Raw genomic sequence first — 12338 nt, 5'->3', positions numbered from 1 at the left:
CTGTGCTCAGTGCGTCTGGTGTCGTCATGGGTACTGCGCGCCTCCCCACCCCCAGGAACACAGCCAGCCTGCGCTCTCATTCAGTCTCTTTACTGTAGATGTCACTGTCACTTCAGTCACAGCACACAGCTTTAACCCCCGGTGTGCTGCGGGGAGGGGGTGGGGCATCGAGGGCTATGAATCTAGCGAGGTACACGGGGCGGGAGCGAAGTGTGTGGCAGGTCGGGGGAGGGGTGTGTGTGACAGGACATGCAGGGAAGGCTCCAGAGGCAGCAGCCGATGTTGCCAAGGCCACCTGCGGGGCCTTGAGCAGCACGGCTAGGTTCCTGCACTTTAAGGTGGGCTCTCTGTGAGGCCCTCCCTCCACCCAGCTCTGGCTGACCTTGACCTCAAAGCCCAGCCTGGAGTGGGAAGCTGCCAGGGATCAGAGTTGCAAGCCCTTCTCTGCCTACTTCCCAGATCTGGGGGCCTGCCCCCCCCAACACTGACCACGGGCCAGGGCCAAGGTGCCCGTGTGCACTGGGGCACAGGGCAAGCAGGGGCAGCCACGTGGAGGCCACAGCTGTGGAGGGCAGTGAGTGGGACCCAGGACCCCTGGCAGAAATGTGACAGCCCAGGTGTCAGAGCTGCCATGGGACCACCCGCTGGGGTGAGCCAGCCACAGAGACTAGATGCCAGGGAGACCCCCTGCAAGTCCCTACGGAGACAGATTGGCACTTAGAGACCACCACAGACCGGCCGCCACAGTGATGTTCCCAGAAACAGACATGGTCACAGGGAGAACCCACTACCCGCCCCCGCCCCGTCCCTGATGGTGGAGAGGTCACTGGTGGCCGGACCCAGAGACGGCCATCTGTCCTCTGAGGCAGGGGAGGGTGGTCCCTAGCTGACCCGGTACGTGGACGTGTTCTTGGGCTCCGTGCTGGGCACACACCAGTCGCCGGCCTCCTGGATGGGCTGGTAGTGGCGCCAGGCTGACTTGTTGTAGACGGGCAGACGCTCCACCGAGTCCGTGGACAGGGCCTGGGGAGCACCGGGCTCAGTGCCTGCTTCCCCGCCCCCATGCCCTCCACAGCAGATTACCCTGTGCCCCAGGTGGCGCAGACAGGAAGCCCCTTCCCCGAGGGCTCTGCAGGCAGGACCTCACCTTGAGATAGATGACAGCGTCGGTCCCAAAGCCCTCCATGGAGAAGAGCTGCAGGTCCCCCTGGAAGTACTTGGCGTAGAGGCGGGAAATGGGGAGCCCGTAGCCGAAGCCGGCCTGCAGGGGGCACGGGGAGGGGGGAGGGGGGCTGGGACTGGGTTCCCACAGCTCAGGGCCTGATATGCTCAGGGGGCCTGGGCTGGGGTCATGTAGAGGATTAGCTGGCTGGGGAGGGGACCCAAGAGACAGATGGCTCTGAGGCCAGATCCAAGGTGCAGGGGTGACTGAGGCACTGTTGGGGTTGCGAGGCTGGAGCTAGGAGAAGCACTGTGCTCTGGTGGTCGCAGGGTCTGAACAGGTCACGGGGCTGCTCTGAGTCGCCACATCCCAAACCTGGCCCTGTCTGCCGTGGGAGTGGATGCCAAGGAGTTGGGAAGCTGAGCAGGGCCGAGAGAAAGGCAGTGACTGGGGTGGGGATAGAGGGGAGGGAAGCCTGCCTGAAGGTGACAGGTGGGGCACAGATGGGAGGAAGGGGAGGCCCAGACTGCACAGGCGGCTGGCCCCACCCACAGCCTCGCAGGAGTGCAGCGAGCACAGTGGGCGAAGAAGCGAGCGACCCCCGGATAAGGACAGCTGAGGAGAGACCACATCCTTAAGGCGGCAAGAGGGGCACTGGGTGAGGGCATCTCACCAGCGGGGTCCCCCCAGTTCCCGGCTGGGGGGTGGGAGCTGTCGAGTACATGTAGCTGAAGAGCCGCTCAATCTTCCTCAAGGGGACGCCCCCACCTCGGTCACTCATCTGGGAGACAGGGGACATGTCAGGGGCTCCCCACAGCTCCGTTCTGCTACCTCTCCCCACCACGCCCTGGCACCCTGAACTTCTCGAGAGCCCGTCCCTGGCAGGAGGCAAGTTCCCTCCCCATGCCCTCCTGGTCCCCCAAGGTCAAGGGCCATAACCTTGATGGACAGATCCTCCTCGCCTAAGGCCACCATGACCTTGATGGGTGGGAGGACAAGGCTGGACTCATGGCTCTCCACGGTGGCCCGCATGGCGTTCTGCAGGGAGGGAGGGGGAGACAGGAGCTGAGCCAGAGCAGCCGGCCCTGGCCGCACTCCCCGGCAAAGGGCCGCCGGCCTGCTCACCTTGAAGAGTTCAAAGAGCATGTGGTAGAGGTGGGAGGGCACATAGACCATGTGGATTGGTTGTTTGGAGTTGGCTGCTGCAGGGGAAGTCAAGGCCAAAGACCAGGAGATTGCAAGAGGTCACCATCCCACGTCCTTACCCAAAGTAGCACCCCCGTAGCCTGTCTCCCCTCTTCTCCCGGTAACGCACAGCCCCCACCCCACCTTCTCCCAGCGTGGCAAGCGGGCACATGGCTGCCCAGCCGGAGCCTCAGCACCAGGCCTCCCCTGGCCGGGGAGACCCAGGGAAGCAACGCGATCAACTCCTGGGCCTTCCCCATGCTTCCCTCCCTCCTGCTGGAACTGAGACCTGGGGTTGGGGAGCCGGCTCTGACCACCACCAACCCCTTCCCGCCCAGGGGCTGCCCCAGGGAACACACCACTGCTCCCTGTGGCTGTCCTGTAACCCTCTCACTTTCCCCGTCGCTCAGCACCATGAGACCGGAGATTATCTGGCTTATTTATCTGGTCACGGGTGAAAGGCCCCACGCCCCAGCATCACCAACACCAAGAAGGCAAGCTCCCCGAGCAAAGGGCCTGCTCCTGCCTTAAGACTATCTAGCAAATGAGTCAGTGCAGGCTGAGTGTCCCTTAGCCAACCTGCCTGGGACCAGAAGTGTTTGGGATTTCTGGTTTCGTAGCATCTGCATTTACATAACGAGACAGCTCATGGATGGGACCCAAGCCTGTTACACACTGCACACATGGCTACACATAAAACTCATTCGTGTTTCACATACATGTTACACACATGGCCTAGGGTGACTTATGCACTGTTTTTAGCACGTTTGTATTCTGAACGGGACTTGTCACAGGAGGTGAGGTGTGGAATTTTCCACGTGTGGCATCATGTTGCTGCTCAAAACCTTTCAGATTTGGAGCATTTCGGATTTCAGATTTTCGGGTGGGGGCGGGGGGGGGGGACGCTCAGCCTGTAGTAGTAACAATAATACTCTAATACTCGGGCAGAAACAGCTCTGCCTTGCGCCAGTCCAGAACACAGCCCGTGTCCTGACTCCTCCCCTAACCCTGCACCCCCAGGTGCCCAGACGGGCGGGCACACACAGCCACGACCACTCACCATTGACCTCCTGGATGTCTAACTCAGGTGAGGCCATGTAGTACTTGTCACACAGCAGCTTGGCCATGTCGTAGGCATCTGAGAGAGAAGGGGCCCCTCAGATGGTGGGTGGCCCACCCAGCAGCCGGGCCTCTTGGCACCAACACTGGGTTTCACCAACACTAAACCCACGGGACGCCCCCGCCCCTCCACCCCCAGCCTACTAAGCTGCCCTGTGGCCAGGTGAGCTGGAGGGGTCCCTGGGCTCCAGGCACAGTGGGGATGGCTCACCTTTCACCACCTCGGAGACGTTGCAGTTGGGGTCGATGCTGCCGATGTGTTTGGGGTGGGCTGGGTTGGTGCTGCCGTCGAAGAGGAGGGCTGTGGCAGGAGGGAAGGGTGCTGCCCACTGGGCCACATGGTCTGCCCAGGAGGCTGGGATCCTAAAGCTACTCCCCCCTGCCCTGACCCCTGACTCCTCCATCCCTGGCTCAGGTCAGCTGGGGACCTACGCAGGCCCGAGGGATTTTCCTGTCCCAGGTCTCGCCCCTAAACACACCTCACATTACTAGTTATTGTTTTCTTTTGCTAGGCCATCCTAACTTTTGCCATCTTGCTTTTGAAATTATTTGCACGTGAGAAAATCCTTTAACTTATGATTAGCTAGGAATCATAGCCAGTCCTCTAGGAACATAATCTTGTTGATTGGGATGAGAATTTTTATGACTGCTAAGTTAAAAACAACACAGTAACGAGGCGACATAAGTTTACATTTTGTAAACGTTTCAGATACAACACTGTTTTGTTTTTTTTTTTTCTCTCTCCATTTTGGACGGTTGCTTTCTCTCCATTCCTGCGGCCAGTGCCTCTCCCGGGCCCCGCCCCTCCCGGGCCCCACCCCCTCCCGGGCCCCGCCCCCGGGCCCCACCCCCTCCCGGGCCCCGCCCCTCCCGGGGCCCAGGCTCACTGTGCTGGTTGATGAGCATGCGGATGGAGATGCGGCTGAGGTAGAAGCGGTCCAGGAAATACTGGATGTTCTGGTTGGAGACCGGGTCGTCGCCGTAGGTGTCCTTGTACTCGAGCACACCCTGTGCCATGGTGGGCACCACGTCGTTGTGCCGGTTCCGGATGGTGACCAGGGCATCGGTGAACCTGCGCGGAGGGCACAGGCCTCCCACCTTCAGCCCCCTCCCGCCCTCCAGCTTCTCCTCCTCCTCCAGGGCCTGCACAGTCTCCCAGCCGCCCGCCCCCCAGCCCCCCGCTCGGGAACCCAGAGCTCTGGCTTGCTCGGCCAGGAAGCACCCTATGGGCAGGGCCGGGGGCTTTCTATCGGCTCCGGGCTCGCTGAGGACGGAGGCCGCATCTCCCTCCTGTCTCCCTCCTCACACTGGGTGTCCTTGAAGGCAGGACTCTTTTCCTGCACCTGCTGGAGGTTCTGGCCCTGGGCTGACCCCAGGTGCCTCTGGCTTACACCTGCCTCCCAGCCCAGGCCGAGCCCGGCACTCACTGGTTCAGGGTCCGCTGATCCTCGGGGTCCTTGTCCAGGAACTCCATGATGTCCAGGAGACTCTGCACGTACCTGTGTGCAGGGGGTTGGGAGGGACCCGGCCTCAGCCCCAGCGTGGGTTCCCACTCCATGCGCCTGGGCAGGAGTCTCCCTTCCGACAGACAAGACGACCTCCTGCCTGCCAGGCCTTGACTGTGCCTTTGCTGTGGGATCCTGGGAGCATGGCCTGGGGATCACCCTGTCCAGGAGGCCCCACAGGCCTGGAGATCCAGCATCAGCCTGGGGGGAGATTTCCCTCCAGCAGCAGCGAGAAAGGTGGGGGAGGCCCACCACTCCCTGAGCCCCTCCTAATGTCTCCTGTGGGATGGCTGCTGCACCCACCAGGGCCCCTGGAGACAGGATGACCAGCACAGGGCCTCTCCCTGAGCGACTCCCGGGCAAGGGTGGTCTGGGCCAGGCACCTGCCTAGGACACTGGTGGGTGGCAAGAGCCCTGGGACTGAGTGGGCTCTGTCCTTTGAGGGCCCCAAGGCTCACTCCAGTGCAAAGGGTCCCCAGGCCGGAGTGGCCCTCACCCCACCCCTCATCTGCAGGCCTGGAGAGAGGCCAATTGCCCCAGGATCCAGGACAGAGCTGAGAAACCAAAAGGAGCCCTGAGCTCAGGGCTGCCCGGGGCCACTTGTGGTAGCAGCTGGGGCCACCCTGGAGCCGCTGTCTCCCAGTCTCCTTGCTAACATGCCCAGCCTGCCGCTCGCTTTCCAGGGAGGCCTGGCTGCGTGACTCCAAGCCCCGTGTGCCCTCAGTAGGCCCAGCAGATGGATTTATGCTCCTCTGATTCTCAGACGGAGAGAACCAGAAAGCTCGCAGTGGAGAGGGGAGGAGACAGCTGGGGTGTGGGGCCCTGGGACACCTCCCAGGACCCAGGAGGAGGCTGGGCGAGTGGGTGAAGGAGGGCAGGGTCCGAGTCCCAGAACCCGGGGATAGGGATGCCCAGTGGACCCTAAAGGACGGAGAGGCGGCGTGGTCACATGGCCACTGAGCTGAGCAACGGGCAGGACAGACTGCCGAGGGCCAGGGGCTGGCAGCTGAGTGTCAGACCCAAAGCTCAGGCCTGTGTCCAGGACCTTACTGCTTGTGATCCCTCCTTGTCTCCAAGGTCACTCCCTCAGGTGCAGGGCTGAGCAGGATTTGCCCAGAGGGCCCCTGGCCCTGCCATGAAGACCCAGGAGGCTTGGTGCATTGGATGTCACCCTTGAGCCAGACCCCGGTGCTAAAGGGACAGACGCTGGGGATGGAACCTCAGTAGCTCCTGGGCTGCCCGCCCCCTCCAGGGGCCTGAGAATGCAAACAGTGGAACAATGACAGCCTGGTGCTTCTGGGCAGAGCAGTGGGGGCCCAGCCCTAGGCCTAAGTCTCTGCACCTACGGCTTCCTGCGTGAGACCCGGAGTTTCTAACCTAGCCCGAGGTAACGTGCCGGCCTGCCCAGTCCTCCTTCTGGGGCTGTGGATCTGGGAAGCAGGAGGACGGAGTACAGGCAGAGGGGAGGGGTGTGCCAGGGCGGTGGGAAAGAGGGGAGGGAGGAAAGGGGTGCAGCAGCTGCGTGTGGGCACAGGGGCAGCCCTGAGCGTGCGGGGGAGTGTGTGTAAGTCTGTGACAGTGAAGTGTGTGCAATGACACAGACACTGTACCCTCGTGTCCTCGGCTGCTAGGGACAAGTGTGTGAGTTGGGTGACAGGGTTAGGATGGTAGCTCACTGCATGGTGGGGAGGGGGCAGGGTGTCTTGGATCGGGGTAGGGGGACTTCTGAGGAGTAGGGCAGGCCAGGCCCAGAGCCTGACAAGCTTGGATTCCACTGCTGGCTCTGGGGGCCACTGGGCAACTCGGGTCTCCATCTGCAAGGTGGGTGCACTTCTGGGCCAGGGTGGAGACAAGGAGATGAGGCAGGGAGTGGGGCTCAGCAGGCGGCCGTCCCTGGCTCCCCTCCCGTCACTCATCGCAGGAGGAGTGGCCGAGGGCTCCAGACAGAGCAGGCCTTGGCCACTGCTGTCAGGGTTGTTGCTGGTCTCAAGAGCCAGGACCCGTGGGTTCCCTTGGGGTGGGAGCAGGGATCCTCCGAGAGGGGCCTGGGGTCCACACACCTCGCCAAGAGGCCAGGGGGGCCCTCAGTGCAAGAGAAGATGACCGCCTCCCGCCCTTTCCCAGCTACTCCCACAAAGCCTCTATCTATTAGTGACAGGAGTGACTCACTGTCATTTGAGTCTACCCTGCAAGTGACATTTTCGGAAGCACATCCCCGTCGGCCCCACGCCCAGCCTCAGGCTGTGCTCCTGCCCGGAAGAAGCCCAGGGCACCGCTTCTGGGCTCCAGCAGCACCAGCTGTCAGAGGCATTCTCTAAGGCACATCCTGCTCTCCCATGGACTCGCCCGTGAACTTGGAGATCCTTGCCTCTGCCGTGGCCCCAGCGCGGACCTTCCCTCTCCCATCAGGAATGCAGGCTCCAGGTCCCACAGCCTGGGCTAGAGCCCCAACTCTACCACTTGCTCCCCAAGTGACAGACGAGCGTCTTCACCGCTCGGACCCCAGTTTCCCACCTACAAAGTGAGGATAATGTCAAGGCCGACTTGTAAGGTTGTGCTGGAGGTGCAGGTAGTTGTGTGCTTGACGTTTAACAGCTCCTGGCCAACAGCGAGCTGTCCAGGGATGTTCATCTCTGTCTCTGTCTGGAAACCTCAGCCTGTCGCATCAGGTCTGGCCCGCAGGTGCTGCCACCCACTGCCTGGGGAGGGGCCCCGTGCTGACAGAGATCCGCACAAGTTCCCTGCAGCCCTGGCCTCTCAGCCTTAGAGACGCAACCAGGAAGTGGAGGATGGCCGTTAACACCACGCTTGCCTCCACCCTCCCTGCAGCTCCAGGACAGGAGCCCCGGCCCCACCCCGCCTTGGTCCAGGTGAAGGAATTGCTCAGGCTTCCTCCGAGCCAGGAATCCTCCCCTGGCTGCAGTGAGAAGCCCCATCAGCTGCTGCCACAGAGCAGCCATCAGCACTCCTAGCAGCTGTGTTTGTGCGCGGCCTGCTGGCCCCTCCCTTCCTGCAGATCCTGCCCTCTTCCACCTCCTCCAACATCCCAGCGTGCAGGGGCTTCTCCTGGAGAAGGGGGATCCTCACTCTCACCTGGGCCCCGCCAGGAAGTCCCTCCTGCCCTCACACCTCTGTCCTGCTCACTGTAACCGGTGCCCATTCTCTCTGGAAACAGTTTTGCTCACTTCTACCCTGCATCAGCCTCTGGTAAGTGTCCTCTCTTGTCTAACTCGACTCTCTCCTGCCGTCACTTGACACAACTTCCAAGACTTGGAGGAAGAGTAAGTCAGGCCAAGCTGGAGCCGGGTCACTGGTGGGGACTCTGGAGGTGGCGGGGGACAGGGAGGCCGGGCAGCAGCCCCTGCCCTGCTCCTGCATGGCCCAGCTCTCCCAGGAACACAGTGGCCAGGGAGGGGCCTCAGGAGCCCTGCCTGGAACAGGGACTAGCTGGAGAGGCGGCCAGCTCAGCCAGCTGGACCAGGCCGGAGGAGGGCTGGGAGAACAGATGGCACCTTCTCTCCACTCCCGGCCACCCCACGGTGGCACATGCTGCATGGCACAGAGGCCCTGGGTCTCCGAGGGGCAGGCCACAGCGAGGGGTGACCTGGTTGGATGGCATGGAAACCAGCTCCTCTTCCATCCCCCATCCCCTTTTCACACCTCGCACTAACACGAAGTCCCGGATGCCCTGTCCAGCCCCTTTCCCGTGCCACGCCTTAGCCCGAGCTGTTTCTTTAGCCCTCTCCTCCTTCCCAGCTCGGGGTCACCTGGGCCTGGCCTGGTGATGTGTGTCCGTTTCAGCTTCCCCACTACCTCTGACTGAGCCAGCATTCAGCATGCACCTGCTACACACCTGGCCTTTGTGGACAATACTTCCTTTCTCATCGCTCATTCATTAGACAAGTCATGTCTACGCATCCTGGCACACAGAAACAATGCTGGGAGGGCACCAGGAAGCCTTGGGAGACCTAAACAGTGTTTGGTTACGGGGCAGAGGGCAGCGGTTGGCATTTTATTCTATCTCCTTTTTTGTGTTAATCCAAGTGTCAAAGTGCACTTGTTATATTCTGCAATGAGGGAATAAAACACACACAGTGTTACTTTCAAGTAACTAACATCTTGGTTCTTAGGTAAAACTCACTCTGCAGCAGCCCACGGCTCCTCCCACGACCTACGTGGCAAGGTGCTCAACTGGCCTTGGCGAGGAGTGCCCACTGGCCTGCAAAACCATGGGCACCTGGCCAGGCGGTAGCTGCTGCTGCCTCACACCCAGTGTGGTGCCAGGATCAGAGCAGGTGTGGACAGCACGGATTTGCATCCTGCAAATCCCGAAGACCCTGTGCAGGGCTGCACGGGGACACAAAAGACCCATGCTGGTTATTCACTGCCGTATCCCAGTGGCAGGCAGAGCACAGCCTGGCTTGCTGGTCACGTGACTGGCCGCTGGCTAAGGTATTCCAGCCACCTGACCTTGGCCAGAGCTTGAGCGTGAACTTCACCAAGGCTTTCGCCCGCTCCTGCGGCTACATGCAAGACACTTCTGGTCTTTGCCCCATCCAAAGCTCTTTGGGGAGGGACTGTGCCATACCTGAGTCTCTCTGGGTCTGACTGGTAGCTTGGATTATATAATGTGTTTTAGGAGGTGGCTCTTCTTTCTGTGTTTCCCAAAAAGTTACTCCAAGTAAATATTACCCAAGAGGGCTAACGCTGGCATCGGCTCGACCAGCGCTGTAGCTGTGAAAACAATGATTGTCCTAGGTGTTTCCAGAGAAAGGAGAATGGTAAGAACGGGGCTGTCTTGGCAGATACGGAGGCCAGGAGCTTGACCTTGACCCCGCATTGGCCTAGGAGCCCCACTGGCCTGGGGTAACCCGCTAGCCTCTCTCCTCACCCTCCTCAAGGCTGCTGGGAGCACAGAGACCCCCCCCCCCCCGCCAGCAGCTCTGGACACCTGACGGTGGGGTGGGAGGTGTGGGGAGCAAGCCAGGGGTCTCACCAGCTCTGCACCAGCTGCACGGAGGGCGTGCCGAGGACGCGGTCCGGAAGCAGGTTGATCTCTTTCATGATGTTGGCCAGGCGCACGGGCAGCTCCTGCCGGAGGAAGGTGAAGGAGGTCTTCTCGCAGGCATTGCTGGAACCTGCAGGGAGAGAGAGGACGGGGAGCCCCCGGAGCTGGAAACCACAGCACCCAGTGAGCTGAACCCTTCATTTCTGGTGCACAGCGAGACACCCACCACACTGCCCTGCCCCAGGCTTCAGCCCGGGCCCACCTGGGGCTGCCTCTAGCCTAAGCCACCTCCCTTCTCTCTTTCCCTCCTGGTAGACACTGCCTCAGTGAGCAAAGGAGCCTGGGAAACACATCCCTACCTGGGCTAGGTCCTGGCTGGGAGGAGGTATGCCTAAGACCTCCATGGCTGCAGGGGCCCAGCCGGCCTCAGCCGGGCTGGCCTGGATGCACAGTGTAGCGCCACCCCTGTAGTAATGCCCACATGTGCACAAATGGAGCCTGAGGACTGGAGTCCAAACAGCATGGGCTGGGTGGAGGATAAAGGAGCGGTGACAGGTTGAATAAGCCGGCCTGGAGGCAGGGCATCTCAGCCACCCAGGTGTGTCCCACCCTTTGGAGTTCTGTTTCCCACCCTGTATAAGCGGACCAAGCTCCACTATGCAGGCCTGCCAGCTGCAACGCTTCTGCAGCTGAGAGCTGCTGGGGCTGGGAGGGGCCCGGAAGGCTTTCCTACCTAGGGGCAGCTCAAGACTCAAACAGGGAAGGGGGCCCGCGGACTCATCCCGGGGAAAAGGTGCCCTATGTCTTGGCTGCCACCCCCTGCCGGCTCCTGTCCGTGACGCAGCTGTAACCGAAGCCACGCACTATCAGCTGGACTCTGGAGAGACCTGGCCTGCCCTCCCACCCCCCCCAGTCTCCAGCTGGCACCACGGAACCACTGTGCAGACAGACAAGGCCCATACAATGCCTGTTTGAGCTGCCCCGCTGGCACGGCCACCTCCGCCTGTCCTGGAGCCACCCCCAGAATGCTGGCGGGGGGCGCTCCAGGGGCAGCCCAGGGGCAGCCCAGGGAGGGTACAAGTGGCCTGACTCCATCTCATGGCGTCCTGGGCTCCTGCCCAGCAAGGACAGACGGCCAGGCTGGGACAGATTTGATCTTCAAGTGTCCTTGCCCACTGAGGCAGCTGGGGTGCAGCCCCTTCAGTCGGTGCAGGTGCACAAGTCAGGGGGACCCAGCGATGGGGGGCCTGTTGGCACCTTCTTCCCAAAGGGTCCCCTGGCTTTGTCTCACTCTGCCCAGGAGCCTCTCGGCCCTCAAGCACGGCCCACCCAGGTCTCCTTCCAGATGGCTGCATCTCCACACTCTGCCAGCACTCCCACCGGCCTGCTTGCCATCTCCTCAGGCCCCCAGACTCTCCCAGTCACCTGGGCAACATTATTAACCCTTCGGTGCCTGCACACCACCCGGCTCCCTCCCTGCCCCAACGTCATCACCGCTCACTGCCCAAGACCCCTCTGAGAGCCGGGGAAGAAACCTTGGACCCCTCCATCTCAGCGCCCCCGTCCCCTGGAACAGTCCAGTGGGGAGTCCCTTCTCGGGGAGTCCTTAACCCTTTCCGGGCAGGCGCTAACCCTGACTCCCCATTAACCCTTTCCTTTCTGTACTCTTCCAGGCAGCTCGTCCCTGTCCCTCGGGCCTCTCCTGGCCTCCGTGTCGGTCCTTCGGGAACAGGGTCCCTTCGACGCCCCCCGCCCCCGCGGGCCACCGCCGCCCCCTCCGTACCGAAGTCCAGAAACTGCTTAATGGACAGGGGCGACGGGGAGAACTTGCTGAAGTGCTCGATGTACTTGGGCGCCCCTGCCAGGGACGCATTCTTCAGCAGAGCCCGGACCCAGCGCATGGCGGCGGCCGCGGCTCGGGCTCGGGCTCGGGCTCGGGCTCGGGCTCGGGCTCGGGCTCGGGCTCGGGCTCGGGCTCGGGCTGCGGTCCCGGCCGCGGGTAGCGCTCGCGCTCGGCTCGGCCCGGCCCGGCCCGGCCCAGCGACGCGGTTCGACCACCTCCTCCTCCCTACCCTGGCCCTGGTGGGTCTTGAAAGGCTCAGCCAATGGGCTCGTCGCGGCGCCCCGACGTCGCCAATGTATGTTCACAAACAACTCCGGGAGAGCCAATGGGCTTCCGCCTCGGCACGTGGCTTCCCTCTGGGCCCGCCCCGTTAACCCCGTCCCTGCCCGAGGCGGCCTGTTGTTTTCCGGAGGCAGAGCCGGAGTCCCGCCTCCAGCCCGCACACTCCTCCCTTTCCTTCCCTGGACTGGGCCCGGGTTAACCCCTTCCTTCCTGGAGCCCTTTCGCCCGCGCTTC

At 62.2% G+C, this 12338-nt stretch overlaps 1 protein-coding gene across 2 annotated transcripts; it reads right to left on the bottom strand.

The window, feature by feature from the left end:
- Positions 1-74: 74 nt before the first annotated feature.
- On the bottom strand, positions 75-12049 carry PDK2 (pyruvate dehydrogenase kinase 2). Of its 2 annotated transcripts, none has more exons than XM_051825568.2 (11): positions 11763-12049; positions 9968-10109; positions 4894-4965; positions 4354-4538; positions 3678-3767; positions 3408-3485; positions 2288-2364; positions 2102-2200; positions 1836-1943; positions 1148-1261; positions 75-1023 (listed from the first exon to the last, which is right to left on the bottom strand). In XM_051825568.2, exons 1-11 carry the CDS (start codon positions 11878-11880, stop codon positions 883-885), a joined length of 1224 nt encoding a protein of 407 aa, XP_051681528.1. In that variant the 5' UTR covers positions 11881-12049; the 3' UTR covers positions 75-882. The 2 variants fall into 2 exon arrangements, with proteins under 2 accessions (XP_051681528.1, XP_051681529.1); XM_051825569.2 differs by having other exon boundaries at positions 2288-2361.
- Between the last annotated feature and the right edge of the window lie 289 nt (positions 12050-12338).

The sequence above is a fragment of the Oryctolagus cuniculus genome, chromosome 17 (genome assembly GCF_964237555.1).
Source record: "Oryctolagus cuniculus chromosome 17, mOryCun1.1, whole genome shotgun sequence".
NCBI classification, from domain to species: domain Eukaryota; kingdom Metazoa; phylum Chordata; class Mammalia; order Lagomorpha; family Leporidae; genus Oryctolagus; species Oryctolagus cuniculus.
Note: the sequence above shows the minus strand (reverse complement) of the source record. Positions and strands in the feature narration are given on the sequence as shown.

Coding starts and splice junctions, on each gene's coding strand:
- PDK2 (XM_051825568.2), bottom strand. CDS start 11,880: ATGCGCTGGGTCCGGGCTCTGCTGAAGAATGCGTCCCTGGCAGGGGCG. Junction 3,768..4,353: donor CATGCTCATCAACCAGCACA/GTGAGCCTGGGC, acceptor CTCCTGCCACAG/CCCTCCTCTTCGACGGCAGC. Junction 1,024..1,147: donor ACGCTGTCATCTATCTCAAG/GTGAGGTCCTGC, acceptor GGTGCTCCCCAG/GCCCTGTCCACGGACTCGGT.